The 13240-nt window shown below is 38.3% G+C and overlaps 1 protein-coding gene and 1 long non-coding RNA gene across 22 annotated transcripts in view; one reads left to right on the forward strand and one right to left on the reverse strand.

The window, feature by feature from the left end:
• Positions 1-13240, reverse strand: part of LOC140224680 (uncharacterized) — a 378383-nt gene that overhangs the window by 66365 nt on the left and 298778 nt on the right. The gene's annotated exons all lie outside the window — the stretch shown is intronic.
• The window catches only part of CLIP-190 (Cytoplasmic linker protein 190), a 105891-nt gene that overhangs the window by 54973 nt on the left and 37678 nt on the right, over positions 1-13240 (forward strand). For 10 of the 21 annotated variants that reach the window (XM_072300867.1, XM_072300868.1, XM_072300870.1 and 7 more), the window contains one exon: positions 10042-10101. The exons of the other annotated variants lie outside the window; for them this stretch is intronic. In XM_072300867.1, the coding sequence (XP_072156968.1) occupies positions 10042-10101 (60 nt within the window). The remainder of the gene's footprint in view (positions 1-10041; positions 10102-13240) is intronic. 21 annotated transcript variants of the gene reach the window in all.

Here is a 13240-nt window from a genome sequence, read left to right on the forward strand (position 1 = left end):
CTGAATCCAGTTCTCTCCTTCTCAAGAGCTCACAGCAGAATCTTTCCCTCCTGTACTCAGTCATAGCACTAAGTTATTCAAGAGAATTAATCAATATTGGTTTTACACTAGAGTTTCGCATTCAGGCGTTTTCGTTCAGTAACGCTGTGCATTGAAGTGTTGACGCATTATCGTATTTGTACTTGGTGAAGACACAATACACTTTTGCATCATGATGTCTCATCGTGGGAACCCAGAAACAAGTAGTTCCTCTCTGTGAGATCACTGCATAAGATAGTGCAAGTTGAAAACAGCCTTTACATCACCAGGCCAGAGAATGGTTGGCTTCAATTATTTCATAACTAGGGGCTCATGGGGCTGCTTCGCAGCCCCTTATTTTTCCTGTACACTTTTCACTTTCACATGTTTTTTTTTTTTTTATTTATTTTCATTTAATTTTCTGTTTTGTCTTTGAATCGGGTCTAATTATTTCTTTGAGAGAATAAATATAACAAATGTTTTCAAAAATTGTAATTTTATTTAGTAAACTTTAAACTAAAATTTTGTTTTAATCTTCATACAAAATTATTTTTCAAATATTTTAAAAAATATTTCAATATTTTCAATATTTTTCAATATTTTTATTTATCAATATTTTATTTTCAATACTTTCAATATTTCAATATTTTACAAAATCTTACACCATTAACTAATCCACCACCCAAATTCATATAATTAAAATTAGTAAAAATTATTATTATTTTAACAAAATCATAACTGAAAAGTTCAATTTTTAAATTAAAAAAAATAAATCAGAAGAAAAAGGATGAAATGAAAATGGAAATTAATAATAAACATATTTATACACATTGAAAAGAAACAGCGTGAAAAGTTCTGATCGAAAATGAGAAAAAAAAAACTTGGAGGTTATTGCCTTAATGAGGAAAAATTGGCAATAGGAAAAAGATGGAACCAATCATGAAAAACCGTAGAAAAAAAAAAAAAAAAAAAAAAAAACGCGGGAAAAGAAAATGTAAGTTGATGGCAGTTGAGTGTTGGAAGTAACCTCACTTAATGATGATTGTTGAATGAAAACAGCTGATAAAAAGACAGCAAACAGTAAAGTAAGATGCGTAGCAACAAAACTTTTCCGAAAAACAAAAAACAAAAAACCCCCACTTCCCCTCATCCAATTTATGAGTTTTTAGGGATTTAAAAATCGGGGACGAACCCCAGAAAATAATTTATAGTTTTCCCGAAGCATTGAGAACAACACCTTTCAAATGAACCAACGCCCCTCGCAATTAATACAGTGGTTGATTCACAATTTCATTCTATTTTTCAAATTAAATATTAAGATTACTAATAATACTTATTAGCTAAATTTTTACGTAGCATAAAAACCGGAAACGGTTGGGTGAGGTATAGAAGTCAATTTCAGAATTCAACGGTTTTTTTTTACCCATTGATGATTGATGAAAAACTTTGTGAGCATATAATTCGCCAAGCGATGATTGGTGGATGTCGAGGAGGCATTTTGCAAGGCGAGTTTTCGGAAATTATGTCAGAATTGTGAAACCAAAATTGCTCAACTGGTCATCAGTCATCATCAGGCGAATTTGAGCGTTGACTTCCGAGAGTAACTTGTACTCTATGGAGAAAATAGTAATGCGGAGTCTCTAAAATATGTTGTCTTTGATTTCAACATACCTAAGTAGTTTGTTTGTTTTGATCCTTTAACTCAAGCAGACCGAAAAAAGCACAAAAAAATTGGCGTTTACTTTTCTACTCGAGCGTTCAAGTCTCTCCGCGCCCACGATATGTAGTCGCAGATGCAGCGCACTTGTATCGTGTTTTCCGTCGCTGCGTGTGCAGCGATGAGTGATCACTATTAATCGATGACTATAATCGATCTCGATCGCTCACCCGGTGATCACGTCGCGAATTAAAAGCATTCGCGAAAAACAAGGTTGCGATTATACCGCGATCCTAACCTCTCACCCGTTCTACTGCCTAATACCAATGGACCACTAGACAAGGTACGAATTTAAGCAATCTGATACATGTTTCTTAATCAGAATTTCACGTAGAACACGATTCGCGCAACGAAAATTACTGAAACTAACTCCTGACGAAGATATTAACCTTTTTATTTCACATTGGTTACGCGGATTTTGAACTGCCCGCTCACAAGAAACTCAAAGCTCTACGTGAGTCAAATCGCGCACTACAACGGTTTCAACAAGTTTCTCAATCGAGTAATGTTCATTTCCCGCCATGTGTTTTTCAAACGATAAGCAATTTGCTTTAGCTGAGCCAAAGCGTCAAGATTGAGGTTGCCAGATTTTTATATCGCAGAGACTGTCATGATAACGTTTAGCGCGCGATGTGAATCACGTAGAGCATTGAGTTTTCATGAGCGGGTGGTTTGAATTCACGTATCAGGAATCGTTAAATATCTTTGGAAGGAGTTGAATTCGGTAGTTTTCGTTGTGCGCGTCGTATTCTACGTGAAATTTTTGTTACGAATCATGTAACAGAATGCTGAAATTCGTACCTTGTCTAGTGGTCCATTATAGCGAATCGCCCGCTACTTCTGTACCCACTTCTGCACCTGCCACCTCGCTTACTCTCTCATTAACTTTGACACGATTTTTTTTTCGATTCGACTGAGCTCTACCCGTTTTTCTGTTCCTTAATTAATTTTCGTCCCATCAATTTTGTAGCGCCGATATAAACACAGTAACTCAAATTAGAAATAGTAAGGATTAGGATTAGCAACAACTGTTAGTAAGGATGATTATACACGGAAAAAAAAACTTCGTGCGTGGGACCCAAAGTTTAGGTCATATGGATCTCTGAAGTTTTCGGATTGAGCATCCGAACACTTAAGGTCCAGCTGCTGAAGTTTGGATCACACATCTGAAACTTCAGTTCTTACATCTGAAGTACTTCGGTTTTCACATCCGAAAAACTTCGGTTCTCACATCTGAAGTACTTCGGATGTAAGAACTGAAGTTTCAGATGTGTGATCAGAACCTCGACAGCTAGACCTAAAGTGTTCAGATGCCCAATCTGAAAACTTCAGAGAAGCATATGACCTAAACTTCGGGTCCCACGCTCAAAGTTTTTTCTCTGTGTGAGAAAATGTTTCACTATGGTACAGTCTTATTCGTACCTGTAGCAATTTTTTTTTTTTTTTTTTTTTAAATCCTGATACCCAATCCTGAATCACCCTGTGTATAGGGCACACGATAAAGTAATAAGCTATGATTAGTTTTAATGAGTGTCGTTGTTTCTCGCTCTGTCGTCGGTCTTAATTAGTAAACCTCAATAATCGCTTTAATAGCCGATTGTTAACAGCTTTGCCCGGCTGAGCTCCCGTGCGTTTATGTTCGTGCTCATTATACTGCACCGTTTTCGTGAGAATATTGACCTCTCATAATGGAGTCTATTGAAATATGATTTTAAAGAAGTCATACTGGATTTCGTACAGTATTTTCTTATCTCCTGAGAAAGAGCTTTTGGGACAAATAATGGGCTGCTGTCGCCTGTATTTTTGTGCCACAAAAGTTTTACTGGTTATAATAATTTCATTCCTGAAATTTTTTAGAAATTTGCGGAATTTTTGTCTCTTTACACATTCGAAGCGAAAGTATGTCCGGCAAGTTTGCTACTTTTCGTGCGGAGAACTGGTTAATATGATTTTATTTTTGGAGAAAGGAACAGTAAGGAGCACTGTTTACGTTGCGCGGTGATGTAAAGGTTGCCCTAAAAAATACGAAGGCGAAAAACACTCTGCACCGCTGGCACCTAGAGTAAAAATTAAAAAAAAAAATATCCTTTTTTTCCCCCCTTAATTTCCCTTCTTCAAAAATAAAGAAGAAAACAATAAAACTTACACTGGAAAATAAACCACATTGGATCTATAGTCCATACTCTTGAAAATATTGACAAGAAAAAGGACTCTTGATTCAATCAGATTTAATTTTAAATCAAAAGGAAATCCGCTCAAATTAAGAGGCTTGGTTCTTGATTTAAGCTTAAATCTGATTGAATCAAGAGTATTTTTTCTTGTCAATGTTTTCAAGAGTCCGGGCTCTAGATCCAATGTGTTTTTTCCAGTGTACAATTCGCGTATAAACAAGTAAATGAAAAGTAAAAAATAATGAAGAACAAAGTAAAAAACAATAAATAAATACATAAGTAAAGTTTTTAATTTTTATTTTAATAGGCTATTATGCTCATGTATACGGAAATATTTATCTTGCTGACGTCTCGTCCCATGAAACTGTCAAATCCTTTACATCACAAAGTGTTATTTATGATCATCATTGTTGGTCGGCTCAATTGCTGGGTAATGGTACCCATTTTTAGAAAAGGGCTCGCGAAACATTGAAAGGAGTCAGCGCACCGGTCAGATCTATGCTTTGTAGACCTTGACTGTCATGTCGTAATGAGATTTTGATTCTTACTACGGTTACCAAGGTCATCTTTGTTTGGGTTACGTGAACTTCGTGTGGACGCGTGGCAGAAAAAACTCGTTAAAATGAAGAGCGTGCCAGGAAAAAAAAAATTGCCGGTCCAGCGCCTTTTTGGAACGAAATTCGAGAAGAAATTGGACCTCTCATCCGCAACATACTTCTGCCGTGCCGAGTAAAAACGGCGTATGAGCATTCAAATGTTGCCAAATTGCCTGTCCGAAAATATTTATTTTTGAAGAAAGTTATGGATATTTTGCATCGAAATTTTCTGAAGTTTTAGATCAAATTTCAAATGAAATCCTCCGAAAAATCGGAAGAGAAATAGTCGCAAATATTTCCGAAAATTCCTGATTTGTCGAAGAGAATTTGGCAACGCCTGAAAGCATACACGGCGTTTTACTTTAGCACGACAGATTTATACACTCCACCCGTTATTTTGCCTTATTGAGTAAGCTCCACACCACGAGAATGCATAAAGAGGAAAGTATAAACGAGAAAGAAAGACGAATTTCCTTGCATATGTTTATCTCTCCTCGGAAAAGACGAATTCATTTGACTTACTGCGATTTATTTTAAGCGCCTGGGCGTCGTTTAGTTCACCCGCGCATTTGATTTTTTTTTTTTTTTTTTAAGAAAAAATTGGTCAGTCCTTTTTCGTGTAACCTAGTCTTGACCTAATATGGATTAATGTCACGCCACTGGCGGTTAAATAAATCCACTCGTTACTTTTATACAATCACGCAACGGGATGCTGCGGTTGGCGACACAGTTTTTCCTCCATTTAAATCTATTTTAAATAATCGATTCCCGGTGAGCAGTGGCGTGGCGTGCTTTGCGATCTATCGATATTTCCCCATTTGAATCTGTGGTAAATAATCGATTATTAAGGTGTTCGCTGCGAACACCCTGTTTATCGATACTCTTCCATAGGTTTAAATGGCCGATCAATCGATATATCGCAAAGCACGCCACGCCACTGCCGGTGAGATAGATTGCATCCATAAATATCGATTGTTTTACATTATTAAGATGGATGAAACTCATGTCAGTGCTACCAACTCGCAAGAATCGTCTCCGCCTCGAATGAAACGAGATGCGATGTGTCTTTGGCGGATTAAAATTGATTTAATCCGGCTGGCTTTTCCACGTGAACCCATTTCGATCAGTTCTCTGACCATGAATAATCTGATTAGACCGAAATAAGGCGTTTCGTGAAAGTAAGAGCACTCGGGAATGATATTATATCGACCCTCAAAAAATCGCACGGATGAGGGCAAGGTCTTGGTTCGGAACCTATCTAACTCGGAAAATAATGGAAAATCGTTTGATTCGAGAAAAATGGTTTTTCGAATCGGGCGCATATTTCATTCTATCTACGTTTTTATTTTCTTCAGAAAAAAATAGTTCTACATCACATTGGAAAAGTTAGGCACGAATTTTTGTTCGCTCAAAAAATTAAATTGCCGATTTAACAATTCAATCGCTAAAATAAAGTGACTGCAATGTTTCAATGTAGATTTTACAACAAAAAAATGCTACTTTAACCACCCCCGTGGTTAAATTAGCTTACAATAGTGGTTAAAGTACCATTCTTTTGTTGTGAAATCTACGTTGAAATATTGCAGTCACTTTTTTAGCAATTGAATTGTTATCCAATTTAATTTTTACCGCGTGAATTGTTTCTAAAAGTGCCCCATTTCTAAGTTTACGAACGTTCAGATTTAAATATTGAAGAAATTTTAATGTGAAATAATAAAAATTTAAATTTTGGTTGAGCTCAGTTTTTTCCGTTCATGGATATTGCTCCCTTTCAGAGTTGGGCACTTTTCAAAGCAAGCGATTCATTCGCGCGCGGAGGGGGACTCGATAGCAGAGCAGAACAGGGCGAGGCTCACTCCTTCCATCATCCTTCTTCCTACCTCCGTTGCACTATTATTAGCCGATGCAAGCTTACGCAATCGCGGCATTGTGTCCGGACGAGTGTAAACAGTAACCAAACGGACGGCGATGGATTCGAAGCTCGACAGCAAGTGGGATCGCGCTGTGGGAGGGGATCTGCTCATCTTCCGGGCCAACCTTCGCCAGGAAGCCACTTAATTACGAAAAGTTATCCTGAAAATTAATGCGCTTTCAAATTGCCGCCACTCAATTACTTTGAAACCACTCACGTGCTGTAAATGGAAAACAACTAGAGTCCCTTTATACTGACAGTCAAGACAATTCGGCTCATGGATGTCACAAACGGGAATAAAGATTACAGAAATTGAACGTTTTTCGTAATCTTTGATCGGCCCATTCTCAAATGCCTTTCTCCGTTCCTCCTCTCATTCCGTTTGTTCCTTGCCGAACCCGTAATTCCCTGGTCCATTCCAGATTATAATCTTTGCAATTGGTGAAAATGTAATCTTTATTCCCGTTTGTGACACTGTGAAGGCCTAAAATACGGGAACCAATCAGAAATGGATTCAAATTATCTTGACTCTCAGTATAAAGGGACTCTAGAAAACAGCCACGGGCAAGAATATGAGTGGTTTTGTTCCGGTTACGAACTTGACGAGTTGAAATCGTCTAAGGGTGAAGAAAAACGTTTGTCCGCAAATACTCCGAATCGTTCTAAAAACTCCTAGTTGCTGTCAACGAATAATAAATTTGAATAATAATAGAAAAATGCTGGTCGACAATTTTTATCTGAATCCTTTTAGCAAAGAATCAGCAGAAAATAATGAGATCTTTTCTAGCGCCCAGTTTCTACATTCGATTATGGAGATGTTGCATGTGTGAGGAATTTGCGATTTGCAATTGATTCTTATGTAAATATTCGCGAGAAACACGATGGTGCTACTGGTTTTCCCTATTATCAACCCCCAAGCTCAAAAAGAAGCTCTCAAGTTGAGGCCAAAATGGAGGGGATATCCCATGCTTTATCCTGAGAGTCCACGTCTACATCAAGACTTACTCTCCATGCAAAGATAGGGAGCAATACGTTGACAGGGCTACCACTCTTAAATAAGAATCAATTGGACTACATTTTGCAATTTGGAACTATAAATTTTAACCCGGTTTAAAAACGACGTGTGTGCCATTAGTTGCCCTATGCACACAGGTGTTTTTCCAGAAGAGCCAGAATTTATAGTTCCAAATTGCAAAATGCAATCCAATTGTCAAATCGCAAATTCCTCTCACATGCAACATCTCCATTACGGAGGTATCGTTTTCTTTAGAATCACGGTGTTTGACGTCATCACCGCGGTGGCACAAACCTTTCCTCCACGTTGAGTTCATAAATTAGTAATGCCTGTTACAGTGGTTGCTCGACTGAGAACACGAATGAAATCAAGGTGGAAGATATCATGGTATATACCACCGCTGTGGATGACGTCACACACCGTGTTTTTCGAAGAGTGATCTTACTGGACGCGAAAACTCAGTGTTTTCATTTTTTGCTGATCTAGAATCTAGAATCATCAAAATGTGATTATTTACCTAGCGCAACTGGCCAATTTTCGTCGGTTTTGATGGTTGCAATTGTAGGTCAAAGATTTAAACGCATGGGAGGATTGAACTCGCCGCCTTTCACCCGAAGTCGGAGTTCGGCGATCCTACTCGGAGAACTTCTAGAACCCTCTGGGTGCCTCCTCCCTCGAACTCAAGTAATAAACAAAGCACGTTTTGCGTGGGTCGCCCCGATCTCGAGCCGTTGTAGGTTCGCAATTTGCGGCGTAATAAAAGCAACACCGCGAGATTTTTCGATGCGCTCATCCAGGGCAGAGGTGTTGACACTTTCTCTCTCCTTCTTTCTTTTTCTTCGCTCGCACTATGAATCACTGTGGTTGTAGGTGGTTGAAAAGTCGACAGTTTTCAAGGTTGCGAGGACTTCTTTCGTCGCCTATTTTTGTGAAAATAGTCCAAGTTCTAACTCATATTTGGATTGCATTTTGCAAAAAGGAACCACTAGCATTGCAATGATGCTAAGATTGTGCAACTTCATCTTTTGCAATAAAATTGCGGAAATCGTGAAAAACTATGAAATTTAGATGGTAATTTTTGTCTTAAATTTACAGTTTTTAGCGAGTAAAATAGAAACTATTAATAGATAATCGGGTTTTTCCTCCAAGACAAAAGAAGTTGCACAATCTTAGCAACATTGCAATGCTAGTGGTTCCTTTTTGCAAAATGCAATCCATTTGTCTCTAGGATATGGTTTGTAGAACATGAAAACCCGATAGTCATTTAATGAGGGCAAAATATTCGGAAAAATCAGGGAATTTATTCAGAGAGATTTGTCGCTAAAAACCAGGGGTTTTGTCTCCTCCCGCGCAGAGACCATATTATTTTTGAAATTGGTGATTCGCCCTGACAGAGTTTTTAAAAATCAGACCAAAAACGGTAAAGTTGATTTTTCTCCAAGAGAATCGCCAGGAAAATGAGAGAAAATACCAGGTTTTCATCAGGGCATTTTCCCCTGGCAGTCGCGAAAAATGACTGAGTGAAAAATTCTAGACATCATGTTATGTCGTGTAATTTTTTTGAAAATAAGACTGAGAAGTTTGTAGTTTCTAATTGCAAAATGTAGTCCAATTTGTTCGAGATGATTCAGAAAATCGGTATTGAGTTTTCGACGAATTGCTCACTCGCTCTCATTTGGACTTTTTGCAACGAAGAACTAATATCTCAGGCTTATCCATAGAAGCACCTATCTGCCCAGGGCATCTAATGACTCAGCTTTTGTTTTTCCTAAAATGAGCCAAAAATAGCAGCTGGAAAGTAGCTTATTTTAAAGTTTTGGCCCATGTATCTCAACTATATCATAGTCTTATATTATTATTGTTCTCTAAATCCTTATTTACTCACTTTCATTGTAAGTGTAATTTTGTAATTTTGTAACTATTCTCAAGCGACAATAAAAAAAAAAAAATAAAAAAAATAAAAAATAAAAAAATGATAAGGTGATCTCGGGCTGAGCTATGTCGGTATTTCGAACAAAGTTACCTGATATAATCCGTCATATTTGCGCGAAACTCCAAAAGAAAATAATTTATGATGCGAGCATTTAAAATGATGCAAAAAGAAGTCAGATGGATGAAATCAGATAGAGAGTCAAATACGAGTGGCATGTGATCGTGTGAATAAGCATATCTCCTAGGGATACTGCATTTTGCATTGAAAGACCTATAGTTAATCATAGATTTGTCATAGAGCGTGGCATTTATGTAGTTCACAAGACGAAGAACCGGCATGTTATTATCAGTGAAAGCTTGTAGAGATGAACTGACTGTGTGTTGTGTACCTTATGGTTTGCCCCTCTTTTTAGCATCGGTCTAATGCGAGAAAAATGACTGGCTCTCAAGGAGTTGTCAAATCTACCGAGCCTGGTGTAAAATTCAAAATCGTTGTGTTGTTTAAAGTGCAGTACATTATAACAACACAGTAAAGTAGCCTTCGTGAAATCGCAAAATGTTCCGGCGGATTGTCCAGCAAATTATCAAACACTCAAATGAAATGTTCATTTTTAAAATTGTGAGAGTCTATGTTTAAATGGATGTTTTTTTATTATTTTCATATTTTCCGTTTCCTGCAGATGGGAATAAGACGTCTATTCGAAAACTAAGCGATGATTTGATTAAAACAAGATTGAGTGGTAAGTCTTCCGTTCCATGCACGTTTAAAATGATCAGTTCAGTAGACTGCACAGTAGGCACTTAAAATTGCCGCATTCATTTAAATGCTCGATAGAACGCATAGCAGTGCTTATATGCAACGTGTGTTATCTTTATATGAGTTTGAGGATTTGGCATTTCCTCAGTCGAATACTTTGTTTCTATAAGTACCCGATTTCGGACCAAGAACAGGGTGTCTACAAGTCCGGAATTTCTAAAAGTCCAAAAATAGTACTGCTTTGTTAAGGGCGGTCCGGAAGCACTGAAAAAGTGCGGATATTCCGCAAAAAGGTCCGGAATTTTTTAAATTTTTCATTTTTGTCGCAATTTCAAATTTTTTAAATTTTTCTAATTTCGTCAAATGGAGGTACTGAAAAATTACGGAATTTTTCTGTTGGAAGAGGTACTGAAAAAGTACTGTAAAATTACTTATTTTTGACCAGCCTGTTTTAGTAGACACCCTGAAGAATCCCCAAAAAAGAAGAAATCGAATTCAGCCGTAAATTCTCGACATCCAATTGACAAGCAGCATCAACAATTTCTCGTGAAAAGCATTTTCTCAGGGGCCGTCCATAAATTACATCACCCAAGTACGGAGAGGGGGGTCTAGCGTTGGGTGACAGGGAGGAGGAGGGGTTCAAGCCAAGGATGACATATAAGCTTTCCTGAAGGTGAAAAGGCTGAAAGTCTTGCTTGACTTTCATCCATTTCCTGCGTTTTCCCCCAAAAAGGGATTAAAAATATAAAAATACTCAACAAAAGGAATTTTATAATGTTCTTAACGCTACCGACTATTTTTACTGATTTTGATCGATTTTCTGCGTTTTCTTTCCGGAAGGGAGGGGGAGTACGCTAAGGATGACGTAATTTTTAGAGGGACTAGCAGTGGATGATAGTTGGTAATGATGAGAGGGGGGGGGGGGTCGAAAAAATTGAAAAAAATGGGTGAACTTTTTTATGGCGGTCCCTTACCCACCTTCTTTGAAAAGTCTCGACATTCATGTTCAATAACCTTGAAAAAATCAGTTTATTTCGGAATCCAACAGAACTAGTCACTCTTCATGAGCTATAAGATCCCAGGAAACGTGACTGTATTATGAGCTGAAAAAGCCCAAGCACTCCTTAACTTCAAAGACGAACGTCAACTCACAGAAGGAGTGATACAGTTTCTGCGGCGGCTACGGAACACGTTGATGGAAGACTATCAGTTCCTTTGGGCTTGGAGCCAGCTTTTGATCGTGATAAAAGGGCTTTTTATTGGACGATGGCAAATGAATAGTCCCGGTATCCTCTAATGGACTTTTCTCATCAGATCGGTCATCCGAGCCCGTGTTACCGCGGACACTAATTGATCGTTAGGTATTGATTCCGATTCTCGCGCCTTGGATCGGGTTTTTCGTGATCGACCTCAACTCAGCTGCAATTATTCCTCGTTCGTTGCTCTCAATTATCCTTCCAGTTTTCCATTGAAACGTTCAGATTTGACGTAGAAGGGTTGAAGGTGATTCGATGGACGCTGCATTTTGTGTCAAAACGACATGCGATAAAATCGTATCGATTAGTTCCATTTTCTCGACTACTTGTCATTTTTTTCGAATTTTGAGATCGCAATTCTGTTGTCAGGAGACTAAGGAATTCACTTACCAATTTTGACAAACAAATTCAACGTAATGTAGGCGTTGTTTTTTTAGAGGGAAAATATCGCGTTCGAGTGCAGTTTCGATATCAGTATCGAGTGAGATATTTTTTCTCTAAAGAAACCGCGCCTTTATTAAGTTGAATTTGTTTGTCAAAATTGGCAAGTAAATTCCTTAGTCTCCTAACAACAGTATTGCGATCTCAAAATTCGAAAAAAAAATGACAAGTAGCTGAGAAAATGAAACGAATCGATGCGATGTATCGCACGTCGCTCTGACACGTCTTTTGTCATTCCTGGCTGAATAACGAAAATAATCGGTAAAAATATAGCTTGAGCTGCTTGACAAAATTAAATTCGCTGAAAACCAGTATAGTAGGAAGTTTTGTTCGAAGATTAGGGACAATTCAGGAAAAGTCTAAGATTGAGGAAAATTCGGAGTCAGGGAAAGCGATTGAAGTTAGGGAACTCATGAAAAATAAAAGAAACTATGGAAAACCTGCATCCCACTCGAAGAGCTCGAACAAATTCTTCCCCCATGATATTCTCAAGAAAGTCTCATATTCCTGACTTTTCGATCATCGCCTGGAGTATTTCAAAGATCGCAGACAACCTTGGTACCGGGCCTGGTCGCTCGACCATGTCTGGTGTTTTCTTTCAGGGTCTGATCGCTGAATGGTCTCGGCAGGCTTCCATCCGGCCGTGTCCCGCAAATTTATTTATCGATCCGAATGAATTGGCTAATCGAGACTACTTCAATGATCCCAACTTCAGAAAAGGAATATCAGGAGTTCAATCAGGTCTAAGCATAATGCCCGCACTAGTATCGCCGGGACAGCTCACAGCCCGCACGCAACTAGGCGGGCTCCATCTATTATATCCACCTATCGTTTTGTGCACCCATGTCATTCGGGGATAATTTATCACAGTTACGCTTCCACGCAGCCTTATGTTGATTTTTCTCTAATCAGTCTCATTACCAAGCTCAAAGACTTGTGCGGGGACGTTATTATGACGTCGAATGCAAATGCGCTGGCGCCATAGCTTCATTCCAGCGGACTGATTATCGAAATTGATAGAAAAAGTGATAGACAAAGAAGACACAGGGAGTATGCAGCGGTTCTATTGGTTGAGATGGGTGGTTCGTATAGACTAAGAGAGAAAATGATGGACTAACTGTAGGGTCTCTCGTCGGTTGCCGTTAGTTAGTCTATTATCTACCTCCTTTGTCCATTGCAATCACCCGCTTCCACCAATAGGATGCCTCCATATCTCTATTGTCTTCTTTGTCTATAGCTTCGTCTGTCAATTTCAATACTTAATCAGGCCGCAGCGGGATGATTATTGAAATTAATACGCGAAGTTTTAGACTAAGAAGACAAAAGGAAATAGAGCTATCTTATTGGTTGGAATGGGTGATTTTTATGGAATAAAGGAGAAAATAATGACTGACTAATCATAGGATCTATCAGGGGTTTGCTTTC

The sequence above is a fragment of the Bemisia tabaci genome, chromosome 5 (assembly GCF_918797505.1).
Source record: "Bemisia tabaci chromosome 5, PGI_BMITA_v3".
In the NCBI taxonomy this organism is placed as follows: Eukaryota; Metazoa; Arthropoda; class Insecta; order Hemiptera; family Aleyrodidae; genus Bemisia; species Bemisia tabaci.